We start from the raw sequence: 12,661 nt of genomic DNA, 5'->3' as shown, positions 1-12,661 counted from the left end.
GAACTTATTGAGTTTCAAAGATATTCGCCGAAATGGATATCATATTGAAACAATGAATGAGGAAAATCATGAGTATTTATGTATCACAACTCATGATTTAAATAAAATGGTTATATTAGAAAAATTACCATCACTTTCATCTGGGTTGTATTATACCAAGATTAGTGCAATTGAATCACATGTCATTGTAAACCAGAAGTTTACTAGCCCAAATGAATTCATAACTTGGCATGATAGATTGGGTCATCCGGGAACAACCATGATGAGGAGAATTATTGAGAACTCTCATGGACATTCACTAAAGTACCAGAAGATTCTTAAATCTAGTGAATTTGGTTGTGTTGCATGTTCTCAATGGAAGTTAATTTTAAGGCCATCACTAGTAAAGATTGGATTTAATTCTCCTGAATTCCTAGAAAAGATTCAATGTGATATATGTGGATCTATTTATCCACCATGTAGATCTTTTAGATATTTTATGGTCCTAATAGACGCATCTTCGAGATGGTCACATGTGTGCTTATTATCTTCTCGCAACCTGGTGTTTGCGAGATTACTGTCTCAAATTATTCGATTAAAAGTACAATTTATAGAAAATTCAATCAAAGTAATTCGTCTTGATAATGCTGGTGAATTTACTTCCCAAGCTTTTGATGCTTATTGTATGGCTAATGGAATAAGTGTTGAACATCCAGTAGCTTATGTTCACACACAAAATGGGTTAGCATAATTATTTATTAAACGCCTCCAATTAATTGCTAGACCCTTACTTATGAGAACAAATCTCCCAACCTTGGTTTGGAGACATGCTATTTTACATGCCGCATCACTTATTCGTTTGAGGCCAACGAGTTACCATCAGTTCTCTCCTATGCAATTAGCTTTTGGCCAGCAGCCAAATGTTTCCCATTTAAGAATATTTAGATGTGCGATATATGTTCCTATTGTACCCCCTAATCGCACCAAAATGGGACCCCAAAGAAAATTGGGGATATATGTTGGATATGATTCTCCCTCTATAGTGAGGTATCTTGAAATACAAACTGGACATGTATTTAAAGCCTGGTTTGCGGATTGCCATTTTGATGAATCAAAATTTCCAATATTAGGGGGAGAGAATAAGCTTCGTGGAAAGGAACTTAATTGGAATGCATCATCGTTGATGCATTTAGATCCTCGATCAAGGCAATGTGAACTAAAAGTTCGAAAGATTATACATTTGCAAAGAATAACAAATGAATTGCCTGATGCATTTTCCAATACAGAGAGGATAACCAAATCTTATATACCAGCAGAAAATGTTCCAATTCGAATTGATGTCCCAGTAGGACAAGTAGCCACTGAAGCAAATTCACGCCAGAAGCGTGGCAGGCCTGTCGGTTCCAAAGACAAAAATACTCGAAAAAAAGAGGTAAATACGATTCCTGTTGAAAAAGACATAGTAAAGACACCTGCAGTTGTCCAAAATTCTGATATGATTTTAACGCCAGAAGACGTTCAGGTGCCTGAAAATTGTGAAAATGACGAGATCTCGATAAATTATGTCTTTACAGGAGAGAAATGGGACCGATATAAGACAATTGTCAATTAAATATTTGCATATAATGTGGCATTAAATATCATGCATGAAAGTAAGGATATTGAGCCAAGATCAGTCGAAGAATGTCGATAAAGGAATGATTGGCCATAACAGAAAGAAGCCGTGAAGGCTGAGTTAGACTCACTTGCAAAACGTGAAGTCTTTGGACCTATAGTCCGTATACCAGAAGATGTAAAACCTGTTGGATACCGGTGGGTATTTGTGAGAAAACGAAATGAGAAAAATGAAGTTGTGTGCTATAAAGCCCGACTTGTGGCACAAGGTTTTTCACAAAGGCCTGGTATAGATTATGAAGAAATGTATTCCCCTGTAGTAGATGCGATAACATTGCGTTATTTGGTCAGTTTATCTGCATATCATAAACTGCATATGCATTTAATGGATGTGGTAATAACCTATTTATACAACTCATTAGATCGGGATATCTATATAAAAGTCCTTGAAGGACTAAAGATGTCTAAACCATCCAATGAATATTCGCAAGGGTTATACTCAGTCAAATTACAAAGATCTTTATATGGTCTGAAGCAATCTGAACGAATGTGGTATAATCGTCTTACTGAGTATCTGGCAAAAAATGGATTCAAGAATGATGATAGATGTCAATATGTTTTCATAAAGAAATCTGCATCTGGATTCATTATAATTGTTGTGTACGTTGATGATTTGAATATCATTGGGACTTCTGAAGAGATTCCAACGATTATAAAAACTATAAAAAAAGAGTTTGAGGTGAAAGATCTTGGAAGGACTAAATTTTGTCTCAGCATGCAGATCGAGCATATAAAAAATGGGATCTTTATTCATCAAATAACATACACAGAGAAGATCTTGAAGAGATTTTATATGGATAAGTCACATCCATTAAGTACCCCAATGATCGTAAGATCTTTGGATGTGGAAAATGATCAATTCTGTCCTAAAGAAGAAAATGAAGATATCCTTGGTTCTGAAGTACCATATCTTAGTGCCATTGGAGCGCTAATATATATCTTGCTAATAATACACGACCCGATATATCATTTGCTGTGAATTTACTAGCAAGATATAGTTCCTCTCCAATTAGAAGACATTGGAGTGGAATCAAACAAATCTTTCGATATCTTCATGGAACCGTTGATATGGGACTGTGTTTATCCCTATGGATCCAAGTCACAACTAGTTGGCTATGCAGATGTTGGATACTTGTCTGATTCACATAAAGGGAGATCTCAAACAGGATTCCTGTTCACATATGGTGGTACAGCTATATCATGGAGGTCCACGAAACAGACGATAGCAGCAACCTCCTCTAATCATACTAAAATACTAGTGATTCATGAAGCTAGTCACGAATGTTTTTGGCTGAGGAGCCTGATTCAATATATTCTGTCATCATGTGAATTGATTGATCATAATATAACTCCAACTGTCCTGTTTGAAGATAATACAGCATATATTGCTAAACTTAAAGTCGGATACATCAAAGGTAATAGAACAAAGTATATTTCTCCCAAATTCTTCTTCACTCATGATATTCAAAATCAATGGACAATTGATATCCAACAGATCCGCTCAAGTGATAATCTGGCAGATTTATTTACAAAGTCACTCCCAAAATCCTCCTTTGAAAGATTGGTGCATGAGATTAGGATGCGTCGATTTCGAGATATTAAATGATGTCCACAAGATGGAAAGACTGTACTCTTTTTTCCTTGGTCAGGTTTTTTTTCTATTGGGTTTTTCTTGACAAGGTTTTTAATGAGGTAGTCCCCATCACAAAGAATATTGTACTCTTTTTCCTTCACTAAAGTTTTTTTCCATTGGATTTTCTTTAGTAAGGTTTTAATGAGACATATTCATAATGGTCATCCAAGGGGGAGTGTTACAGTGGATGACCACCAACACTTTATCCAATTAAAATGTGCTTGGATAATACAAACCTTTAATGTAGAAGGTGCCATCCTTTCCAAAGCTTGAAAAAGCTAATCTTATACAGCTATAAATAAGACTTCATAGCCTTACGTACAACACACAGCAACAAGCAATAATAAAATAAATACTCTCTCTCTCTTTCTTACACTACAAAGCACTTCTTTACTTTCTCTCTGCATATACTACTAATATAATATTAATATATTATTATCTTTATAGTAGTATAACAGTATTGGTAAACACTTATATTAGTGTTTTTCTATTTATACTTTATTTTATTACCTCTTCCTTATTTATTTTATAACATCAAGTACTTTTTTCCATTACTAATGGGTTGGGTCTAAATTAAAATTGTTCTTTATCCTTTTTTCTTATTAATATTATCCTCAACGTTACAAAATGTTATAAAAATATTATTTTCTTAATTCTTATTCCAAAATACCTTTCTTCATCATCATTCTCCCTCCACTTTCTTTGTTCCATTGTTCACCTTACCTCTGCCACTTCCACTACCACCTACATTATTATAGCTTAATCCACTGTTGCCGCTAGTTCATCGGGGGGAGAGAGAGAGAGAGAGAGAGAGATGTGATGCAAACAAAGAAAGGGGCTGCTGCTGTTGGGTTGTCGCTGCCACTGAGTCACCATTGTCACTAGATCGTCGCTGGTTCATCAGAGAGAAAGAGAGAGAGAGAGAGAGAGAGAGAGAGAGAGAGAGAGAGAGAGAGAGAGAGAAAGGAGGAGGGGATGCTGCTACAGGGTCGCCGCTGCTACCATTGGGTCACCGCTGGTTCATCGAGGAGAGAGAGAGAGAGGTGATACAAAGGGAGGGAGAGGTTGTTGTTGCTGGGTCGCCGCTACGCCTTTTCTCGCCAGCGACGCCTTTTTCTTCCTCTTCTTCTTCTCGCTGGCAATGTATGTGGTAGTGGAGGTGGTGGGAGAAAGATGATGATGGTGAGTATTTTGATCCAATACTTAAGGAAGTTATGCTTTTTAATAACTTTTTGTAACATTGAGGAAGATATTAATAAAAAAAATCAGGGACGATTTTGATTTTGACTCAAAAAGTTAGGGATGAAAAAAGTACTTAACCCTTTTCGAAGAAAAAATCCCTTCATAGAAAAGATTATGCAGGCTAGAGTTCTTAGGAATTTCAAAAGTCCTGACATAGACCTCTATGATGGCACAACCAACCCAAGACATCATTTCAGAAATTTCAAAAGCCGGATGTATCTCGTCGATGCGTCCGATGCAGTTCGTTGTAAGGCTTTTCCGACAACTTTAATCAAAGCAACGAAGAAGTGGTCTTAGCTGATTTTTAAAGAACACAAGGTTGCAAAAGAGGGCGTTCAACTCTCAGCAAGTTCCCAAGACTCAAGTATCATTTGATTTTTCCAAAACAAGCTCAAGCTTATCTCAAAAGGGATAAGATTCAGGCGCGTAAGGAATAAAATTAGAAAGATACTAGAATCATTTAAGAAGAACTCTGGGATAGAATTTTAATGTAGGTTACAAAAGAAAGGCTAGATCGAGTCGTGAAGATTTGTTGGCACACACTCTTTCTCACGTAAAACTTCTTGCCATCGTCTTTCTTTTCTACTAACATAACCGGTACTCACCACAGGAAAACACTTGGCCGAACATATTTCTCTTCCAGTACCCTCCTTCAACTAAATCCTAAGTTCTGCTGATTCTAACGGTGTTAACTTATACGATGCAATCAAAACTGGTGCATCTCTTGGCACTAAGTTTATTACAAGTTTCATCTCTTTTTACGATAGAAATTCTAGTACATCTTCATGGAATACTTCAGGAAACTCTCTCATATTCGAAATTTGATCAAAACCTTGCTCGCTACCTAACCAATTAGCAATTAAAAGATAAACCCTTGTCATTACTCTACACTACATTTTACCATTACTGAATTCGAATAAAATTCCGCGTAATTATCAGCACTCATGATCCCTTATATGTAACTTAAAGTGCCCGACCTAAAGGGGAATGAGCTCTCAAGGTCGTGGCACGCATGTAATTTAAAGAGGTACTATAGTTAGAAAGCGCACCTTGCTCCCTAAGGTACTCTTTTTTCTAACTTCATGGTTTTTTTTTTGAGAAAGATTTTTTTGAATGAGATTTTAATGAGGCCTTATAGCGAGTGCTAAGGGTAATAAAAATCCTTAGTATCAAGAAAACTTATGTAAATAATTTTTTCTTAATGATAATTCATTTTTCCTATTGATTTTTTCATTAAAACGCATTAATTTAAACTCAAAAACCCACGAAAATTATTGCCCGACTTAAGTGGTCGGCAAGATAAAGCGACTGCAACAAAATAGTGTAACAAGTTATGTAAGCAGTTCGGAGTCTAACCTCAAAATAGTTGGGTCTAAAACGAAATGCAAAAGTAACTTAGTAAGCCCAATTACTTAATTAAAGTTGGAGTTAAAACAACCAAGGGAAAATAATATTTACATGAAAAAGGACCAAAATGACCAACTTACTCTGTCGACATCTTTTCCAACTTAGCAAAAATAGCATCAAAAGTTATCAAAGTGACTTAATGAAAATTTATACTTGAGTTACAAAAAAACTAACAACTATACCAACTAATAAAGGATAATTGATGAAGCAATTATTCATGCAAAAGCCACTATTAAAAATAGTGGAGAAAGGTTTTTTAAACAGCAAAATTAAAGTTGTTCATTAAAAGACCCACAGGTCGGGTCATCCAAATACTTAAAAAATAAAAACCAAAAAGGAGGGATCTGCTCATTCGAAGTCATGTTAGAAGCATTTTCGGACCGCATGGAAGAGATCAAAAGAGTTTTAGACTGCGAAAGGATGGGCTCATCTTCCAATCGGGTCGGAAAAAGTGTGGATAGGTGCCGTCAACTCGAACTTCTCATGGATTCGGGTCAGGCATGGGAGTTTCTTCATTGTCTTCAGGCGCGGGGACAATCTTTCCGTCAACCACAATATTATCGGGGCTAATAAGAGAGAGATCCACCTTGAGAGCTACAATTCAGAATTGAGCCTTCAGATTCTCACTTATGTCGTCCGTTTCTTGAGCTATAGTTTCTTCCAGATCCTCATATTTCTCCCTTGACTTAGCGACCTCATCCACCAAATCAAGTTTCTCCCCGAAGACCCTGGTATAGCGCTTTTCAACCTTCTTTTTTAGACCATCTGCCATGATACAGGCAGCCTCAGATTACTTCACCTTCTCCCGAACTTTGGAGAGGTCAAATATCATAATTTCATTCTCCTTCTCCAACTCCAACTCCATTTTAGATTCCCTCAAATATGCCACCTCAACCTTCAAGTCGGGCAAAGAACACTGGGTAGCACATAGGGGAATCTCCTCAAGTTGCTTCAACAAAGCATAACACACTCTCGCCGTCCTAATTCTACCCCGAGCTAAGATTTGAAGATGGTGTTTTACAGAAACATCATTCATATTGATAAAACTATGTGAAAAGATGTATTTTTTGCAAAACGCCACCACATCAAAATCCTATTCATTAATGCCTGCTGATTCAGTAGTCTTGCATTTTTTAGATTTTGGCTCGAGATTGAGAGGTGAAAGATAAATTATTTTATTACTAGAATTGGAAGGAGGAAGAGTAGGGCCAGTAACAATTTTTATAGAGGCTGAGGCGCCTGAGTCCGACTAGGAGGGGGAGGGAAGGTCACCAGATCCACTGACCTCTTTCAGCTGTATGTTTCGTGCAATAACATTCTTTTTGGCAGAAAAAGAGTTTTCATAGCGGCCGACTTGGGAGCCATCTTTTCTACACGACATCAAAGTCGAGTTATATTAACCACCAAAACAAATTAACAAAGCCATATCTACAAAATAAAAAAGGAGGCTGCCTAGTAGGGTGTTCATGGGGCGGGTGAAACCGGTTTGATGTGACTCAGACTCGGTCCGAAATATATACCGGGCCTATTTGTTAAACCCAAAATCGGCCTAGATCCGATGAAACCTATACACTTTCAGACTACGATTATACCGGGTAAAAACCGGACCGTTAACATGACATTACCTTGATACCTTCTTGTAAGCTAGCATGTGAAAATATCCAAGTTTCCAAGATTCCAACCATTATTTGACATAGTAAAATTCACTTAGAAAAATATAACAAGAACCAACACTTCTCTAAAATTAAAGCATAACCATAATCAATACTAATATTGTCTAATAACACCAAATATTTAAATCAATACAAATAACATAATATTATGTATTAGTCAAAAGTCTTATATATTTTAAAAATAAAACATTAACTTATAGTCTTATAATGACTAATAACACAAAATATTAAGGTTTACAGTACTTAAATTCCACATAAGAATAGCCATCATCTGCCACTAATAACACAAAATATTAATTGTGTATGATGACCGGGCCACCGGATCGAGTTCGGATGGCTCGAGCGTTGGCCCGGACCCGACCCGAAATAATGACCGGGTCTATTTTTGAGACCTTTACTCGATCCTAAATCCAATAAAATCACACCAAATCAACCCCTAAAGTGTTCAGGGTCGGGTCAGATCTTCTGGCCGAGTCGGGGCATGCACACCCCTACTACCTAGCTCATATTGAAGTTGGCCTGGATATCTTAGAAATTTCTTGGTGTTCAAATTAATAGCTCGGCCCCAACACTCTTGAAACAAGGTGATTATATTCTCATCAACTTCATCTAAGTCGTCTAAATTATATTTAACAACTACAGTATGCTCTTCCCAATACAAAAAAGGGACTTCATTGCTCTTGTTAAAAAAAAAGGTTGAGAATACTTAACAGCACAAATATTAAAGAAGTAATTTTTAAAATTATAAAAAAATAATAAAAAATGACAAAAAAAGGAGACCTAACCATATTTCTTTGAACTAAAAGTTTGATAAGTATTCTAATTAAAATTTGATCTTTATTTTTTTATTTTTAAAATTTTATTTTTTCTCTCATAATAATAATAATAATAAAAACTAAAAAGATAAATTCCTAAATTTTTTAATTTATGATAAATAAATCTTTAATTATTTAAAAATATAAAAATTGTATTTCATATTTTAAAATGTGAAATATTTAAATTCGTCCAAAATATTAATTATGTTATGTATACAATAAAATCAGTTATTAATATAAAATATATATTAGAATATAAATTTTATATAAAATATAAGTTAAATAATATTGTATTTAAACAAATATACAGGGACCAACAAATATACAGGACCAATATTAGTGACGAAATAGGTGAAGAAAATAGAAAGAGGATATTTGCCAAAATATGCTAGCAGACATGTGGTATTGCCATTGAAACCTCCATCTTCCTTAATTGACTTACTGGGTTTGAAACTGAAACAAACACCATCTTCGGAAAGCTGTTTCAGCTCTCAGCTCAAATGTGGCGCCAAAATATACTCCGTGTAATTTCCCTCTCAAACATTCCTTGCATATTTTTTTCCAATTCACTTAACTAGGTTCAGCTTAATGCTTACTTGCTTAGAACAAATTCATTCATTTTACAGCACAATCACGACTCAGATCAAAGCATTTCCGGTAACTAGTAGCTTCTGCAATCACGAATCCGTGCTTTATTATTATTATTAGAGTAAAATTGCGAATCACTTTCTTCTTCCTTGATTCGCAGATGACGACGTAGATGAGCCAGACGACGCTTGTCCAAACGACGTCGTTTCGATAAAAACCTTAAAAGCCTCTGCCGCTGCCTCCAGCAAGGTTCACTCGTTAATCCCCACACTCTCCCTTATGCACTCTCAATCTCTCATGTCTATTTCGAAATATACAAACTATTTACTTTTTATTTGTTTATTTTTATGATGATAGGAAGAACTGCCTCTTCCAGTGCGGTTGGATTTTCTAAAAGGTGCCTCGGTTATCTTAATTGTTGATATTGCATTATGTTTTATTAATAGTTAGTATTTGTGTGAGTTTTAATTATTATTAGTTGTCACAGGAATCTCGAATCAAAATTTGGCTGGGACAAGCAGCAGTTTGTCAATTAAGGCATGTCTTGTTAAATTTTTGGAGATTCCATTACTTTTTCGATTATTTGTTATGTGAAACTAATATTGTTGTGATCAGGAACCAACAGATACACCTCCTGAAGATGAGGTTGAAATGCCCGAATTCAACGAGGGTGACAGCAGTAGCATATTGGGGGAGGTAGCTGCCAATTCAAGTGACGAAGAAGTAATTCAGGATGAGGTACTTGTTGAAGTTAATACAGAAGAACATTTTGTTTGTGATCTTATAGCCATTTGTTTTGTTAATTTTTCCAGCTGTGTACTTTTGTTGTTAATTATCCTCTACTAGTAATCAATATCATCTTTTATTTTTACTATAAAGGGTAACACTGTCCTGTCGATTAGAGAGCTTCGCAAGTATGGTCCTCAATTCATCAGACACAAACAAGTTCGAGTTTCTAATGAAAGATCTGAAGCATTATTACCTTCCAAAGAAAGTTCTTCATGCTCAGCATTACACGCTTCCACCTCCAGAGCAAACCGATCTGGTACCTACTCGGAAGTAAATAGAAGTTTCTCCATTATAGTTAACGGCAATTTCCTAAGGAATCTGAAAATTGTTGTTAGAGAAGTATTTTGTTGAGCTGATGTGCTTTTTAGATTTCTTTGGAATCTTGTGTCATCCCAATGCTGATTGCAGCTGTTGCAGCCAAAATAATTCAGTATTTATTTATAGGGTTCGTGCTATACGGTTGCATATGATGATTAGTAAAATAATTTCCGCACAGAAATGGAGTAAAGTCTTTCTTATTGAAGTTGAATTTTGGGTCTATTCTCCTAGTAGTAATTGATGAGGCAATTGTGTTTCAAACATTTAGACGAAGAAATAATTGATCAAAATCTGAAGTGTTACTAATATGGGCTGTGGTTTACTGCTTTTCCCAACAATAATTTTGCTAGATATCAGTTTTTGGGTGATTTTTTTCCTCCCTTTGCTGTTGGGAAAATTCCTAATATTATTAGAAAAATTCCAAAAAGTACCCTTTTCCAGTGCATAAACATTTACTTCAAGCTTTGAAAGTTAAGTATTTTGTCAAATTGATAACCACTGCAGGTGTTTGGAGCAAAGCTAAGTCAAGAATTTCAATGTCATCGTTGTCACACAAATGTGGGAATTTGGGTCCTTCAATGTCTGATAGATTGCCTGAAAAGAAAGCTGATGGACCTTGGGCTTCTGCAACCTTGGACAGTAATCATACTGAAGATAATGATGGCGTGGAATTAAGTTCAGATACTGAGCCGGCTGAAACAGAAGCCATTGCACCAGGACCTAACCTACCCTCAATGGCTGATCTATTTGAAAATCTCCAAGACAAAACACATCTAGTGAGTGTATATTTTGAAAATCTTTCCCTTGTTATTTTGGCCTATCTAATTTCTGTAAGGCCTTTCCTGTGTCTACGTTTCAGTATTTTCCACATGGTCAAACCAGAGGAAAAATAGGGCACACTGTTCAGAAGAGGAGTAGATCCGACCTGCCGGATATGATTGCTGACAGCGAAGACTCCCCTGATCTCGTGGATAGTGGATCATCAAGTGACAATGAGGTGCGTATTTGCTAAGTTTGTTTTGTTACAGTTATTACATATTTTAGTATCTTATCATAATTAGCTATACATCTTTTACAGGAGAGCAATCAACATATGAGGATTACTTTCTATGGAAAGAAAACACAGACCATGGCAGATCGATTTCAGGAAGCTTTGGGGACTTCATCTGTTATTGCTGAAGGGACTCATGTTGGTGTACATAATTCATCGAGGTATGAAGTGGTAGTTTCTTTTTATTTCCATGCAATTAAGAAAAGTGAATTTGAACTAATTATGAATATAATGCTTTGTTATGTTGCTGAATAGCGCAGAGCTGGAATATTTGGAAAGCTGCAGCAGGTCATGCAGACAGAGAAAGAAAGAGATTTGGACTTTTGGAAAAAGCTACAATCTGGAGCTAGACCAGATAGTAAAACTTTTGCTTTTACTCCGTCTGCCTTTCTCATTCTTGTCTAAGTAACACATCATAAAAACTTCTGTCATATTGAAACCATTGTTACTTAGTCTCTCTCCCCCTTGTTGGGGAGGGCCAGTACATAGACACAGAGATAAATGCAAGGGTTATATACACTTTTAAAAAAAAAAAACATTTGCAGGTGAACTTGGCTGCTTTGATGTGAAAATCATTTCAAGATACTTGGATGGAAAGCTGACTGTTTGTCATTGTTCATTTGGCAAGTTCACAGAGGTAAAAAACGTAAGTTAAATGAGTTCACCTTTTTCCGCTTGTCATTGTTTTATTATGTTTATTTTTGCTAATGATGTCTGCCTTTTGTTGGGGGTTGGGGACCCCTTGGTTCTCATAAAATGCTAGCTCATATATGTTATTTGACTCTACATTCTACTCTGAATTTGAGAAGATTGATTTTCCTGAAGTGCGACACATGCTGTGTGTAAGGTATACTCAGTTATTGATTGAAGGTGTTTTGATGCATTTGCAGCATTTTCCATCAACAAATAACAGAGAAAGCACCATCATCTTTAGTCCAAGGGTTTGTGACAATGTTGACCTTGAAGTTGGGAACTTGATCCGTATTCATCCGCCATGGTAAGAATGTATATATTTTTTTTAAAAAGAATTACTTACGGTTGTTTAACTGAGCCAAGTATAGTTGTCAGTTGTGTAACTTGTGTTAATGGCCTAATGGGTAAATCCTGAAATCCTGAATATTTTATTATATGCACTGTTCTGGACTTCAGCTTGATACGAAGTGCAAATGTTCTTGCTTTCCTTATCTCTCTTGGTTTTCCTTCTTGGACAGGAAGGAGATTCAGGTGGGAAATGACCGTATGATATTGTGCACATATTTCTCACAAATTTAACCCATGTTTAGTTTCTTTGGCGTGATAATGGAATGCATTTGATGCAAATTGCATTATAGTTATGGTACATAAATACTGTCCAATATCTTGTATGTTGTATCTAGCTGTGTGAAATATTCATTAGCAAATTTTTCAAATGCTAATTTGGAAGGAATCTTGTTCTATTAGTGTTCCTAGACATGCTACACATTCTTCCTTTCATTTATTTATTTGAGACAAA

At 35.8% G+C, this 12,661-nt stretch overlaps 1 protein-coding gene across 8 annotated transcripts; it reads left to right on the top strand.

Annotated features, from left to right (window-relative positions):
- Nucleotides 1-8,778: 8,778 nt before the first annotated feature.
- LOC130935552 (uncharacterized) lies at nt 8,779-12,618 on the top strand. Of its 8 annotated transcripts, none has more exons than XR_009067920.1 (14): nt 8,779-8,947; nt 9,050-9,080; nt 9,172-9,260; nt 9,369-9,408; nt 9,499-9,548; nt 9,627-9,749; nt 9,891-10,056; nt 10,623-10,894; nt 10,954-11,115; nt 11,197-11,330; nt 11,425-11,527; nt 11,715-11,806; nt 12,060-12,166; nt 12,381-12,609. XR_009067920.1 is itself a non-coding variant. In XM_057865346.1 (14 exons), exons 1-14 carry the CDS (start codon nt 8,924-8,926, stop codon nt 12,439-12,441), a joined length of 1,449 nt encoding a protein of 482 aa, XP_057721329.1. In that variant the 5' UTR covers nt 8,779-8,923; the 3' UTR covers nt 12,442-12,618. The 8 variants fall into 8 exon arrangements, 2 of the variants coding, with proteins under 2 accessions (XP_057721329.1, XP_057721327.1); XR_009067919.1 differs by having other exon boundaries at nt 11,715-11,815; nt 12,381-12,607; XM_057865346.1 differs by having other exon boundaries at nt 11,430-11,527; nt 12,381-12,618.
- The last annotated feature ends 43 nt before the right edge of the window (nt 12,619-12,661 follow it).

The sequence above is a fragment of the Arachis stenosperma genome, chromosome 6 (genome assembly GCF_014773155.1).
Source record: "Arachis stenosperma cultivar V10309 chromosome 6, arast.V10309.gnm1.PFL2, whole genome shotgun sequence".
Taxonomy (NCBI): Eukaryota; Viridiplantae; Streptophyta; class Magnoliopsida; order Fabales; family Fabaceae; genus Arachis; species Arachis stenosperma.
This window is presented reverse-complemented; position numbering and strand designations above follow the sequence as displayed.

What these genes read in the sequence shown, in the direction of transcription:
- LOC130935552 (XM_057865344.1), top strand. Translation starts at nt 8,924, where the DNA reads ATGTGGCGCCAAAATATACTCCGT. An exon ending in CTCCAGAGCAAACCGATCTG is followed by an intron (nt 10,057 to 10,622) that starts GTACCTACTCGG and finishes TAACCACTGCAG; the next exon opens with GTGTTTGGAGCAAAGCTAAG. An exon ending in ATCTGGAGCTAGACCAGATA is followed by an intron (nt 11,528 to 11,714) that starts GTAAAACTTTTG and finishes AAACATTTGCAG; the next exon opens with GTGAACTTGGCTGCTTTGAT.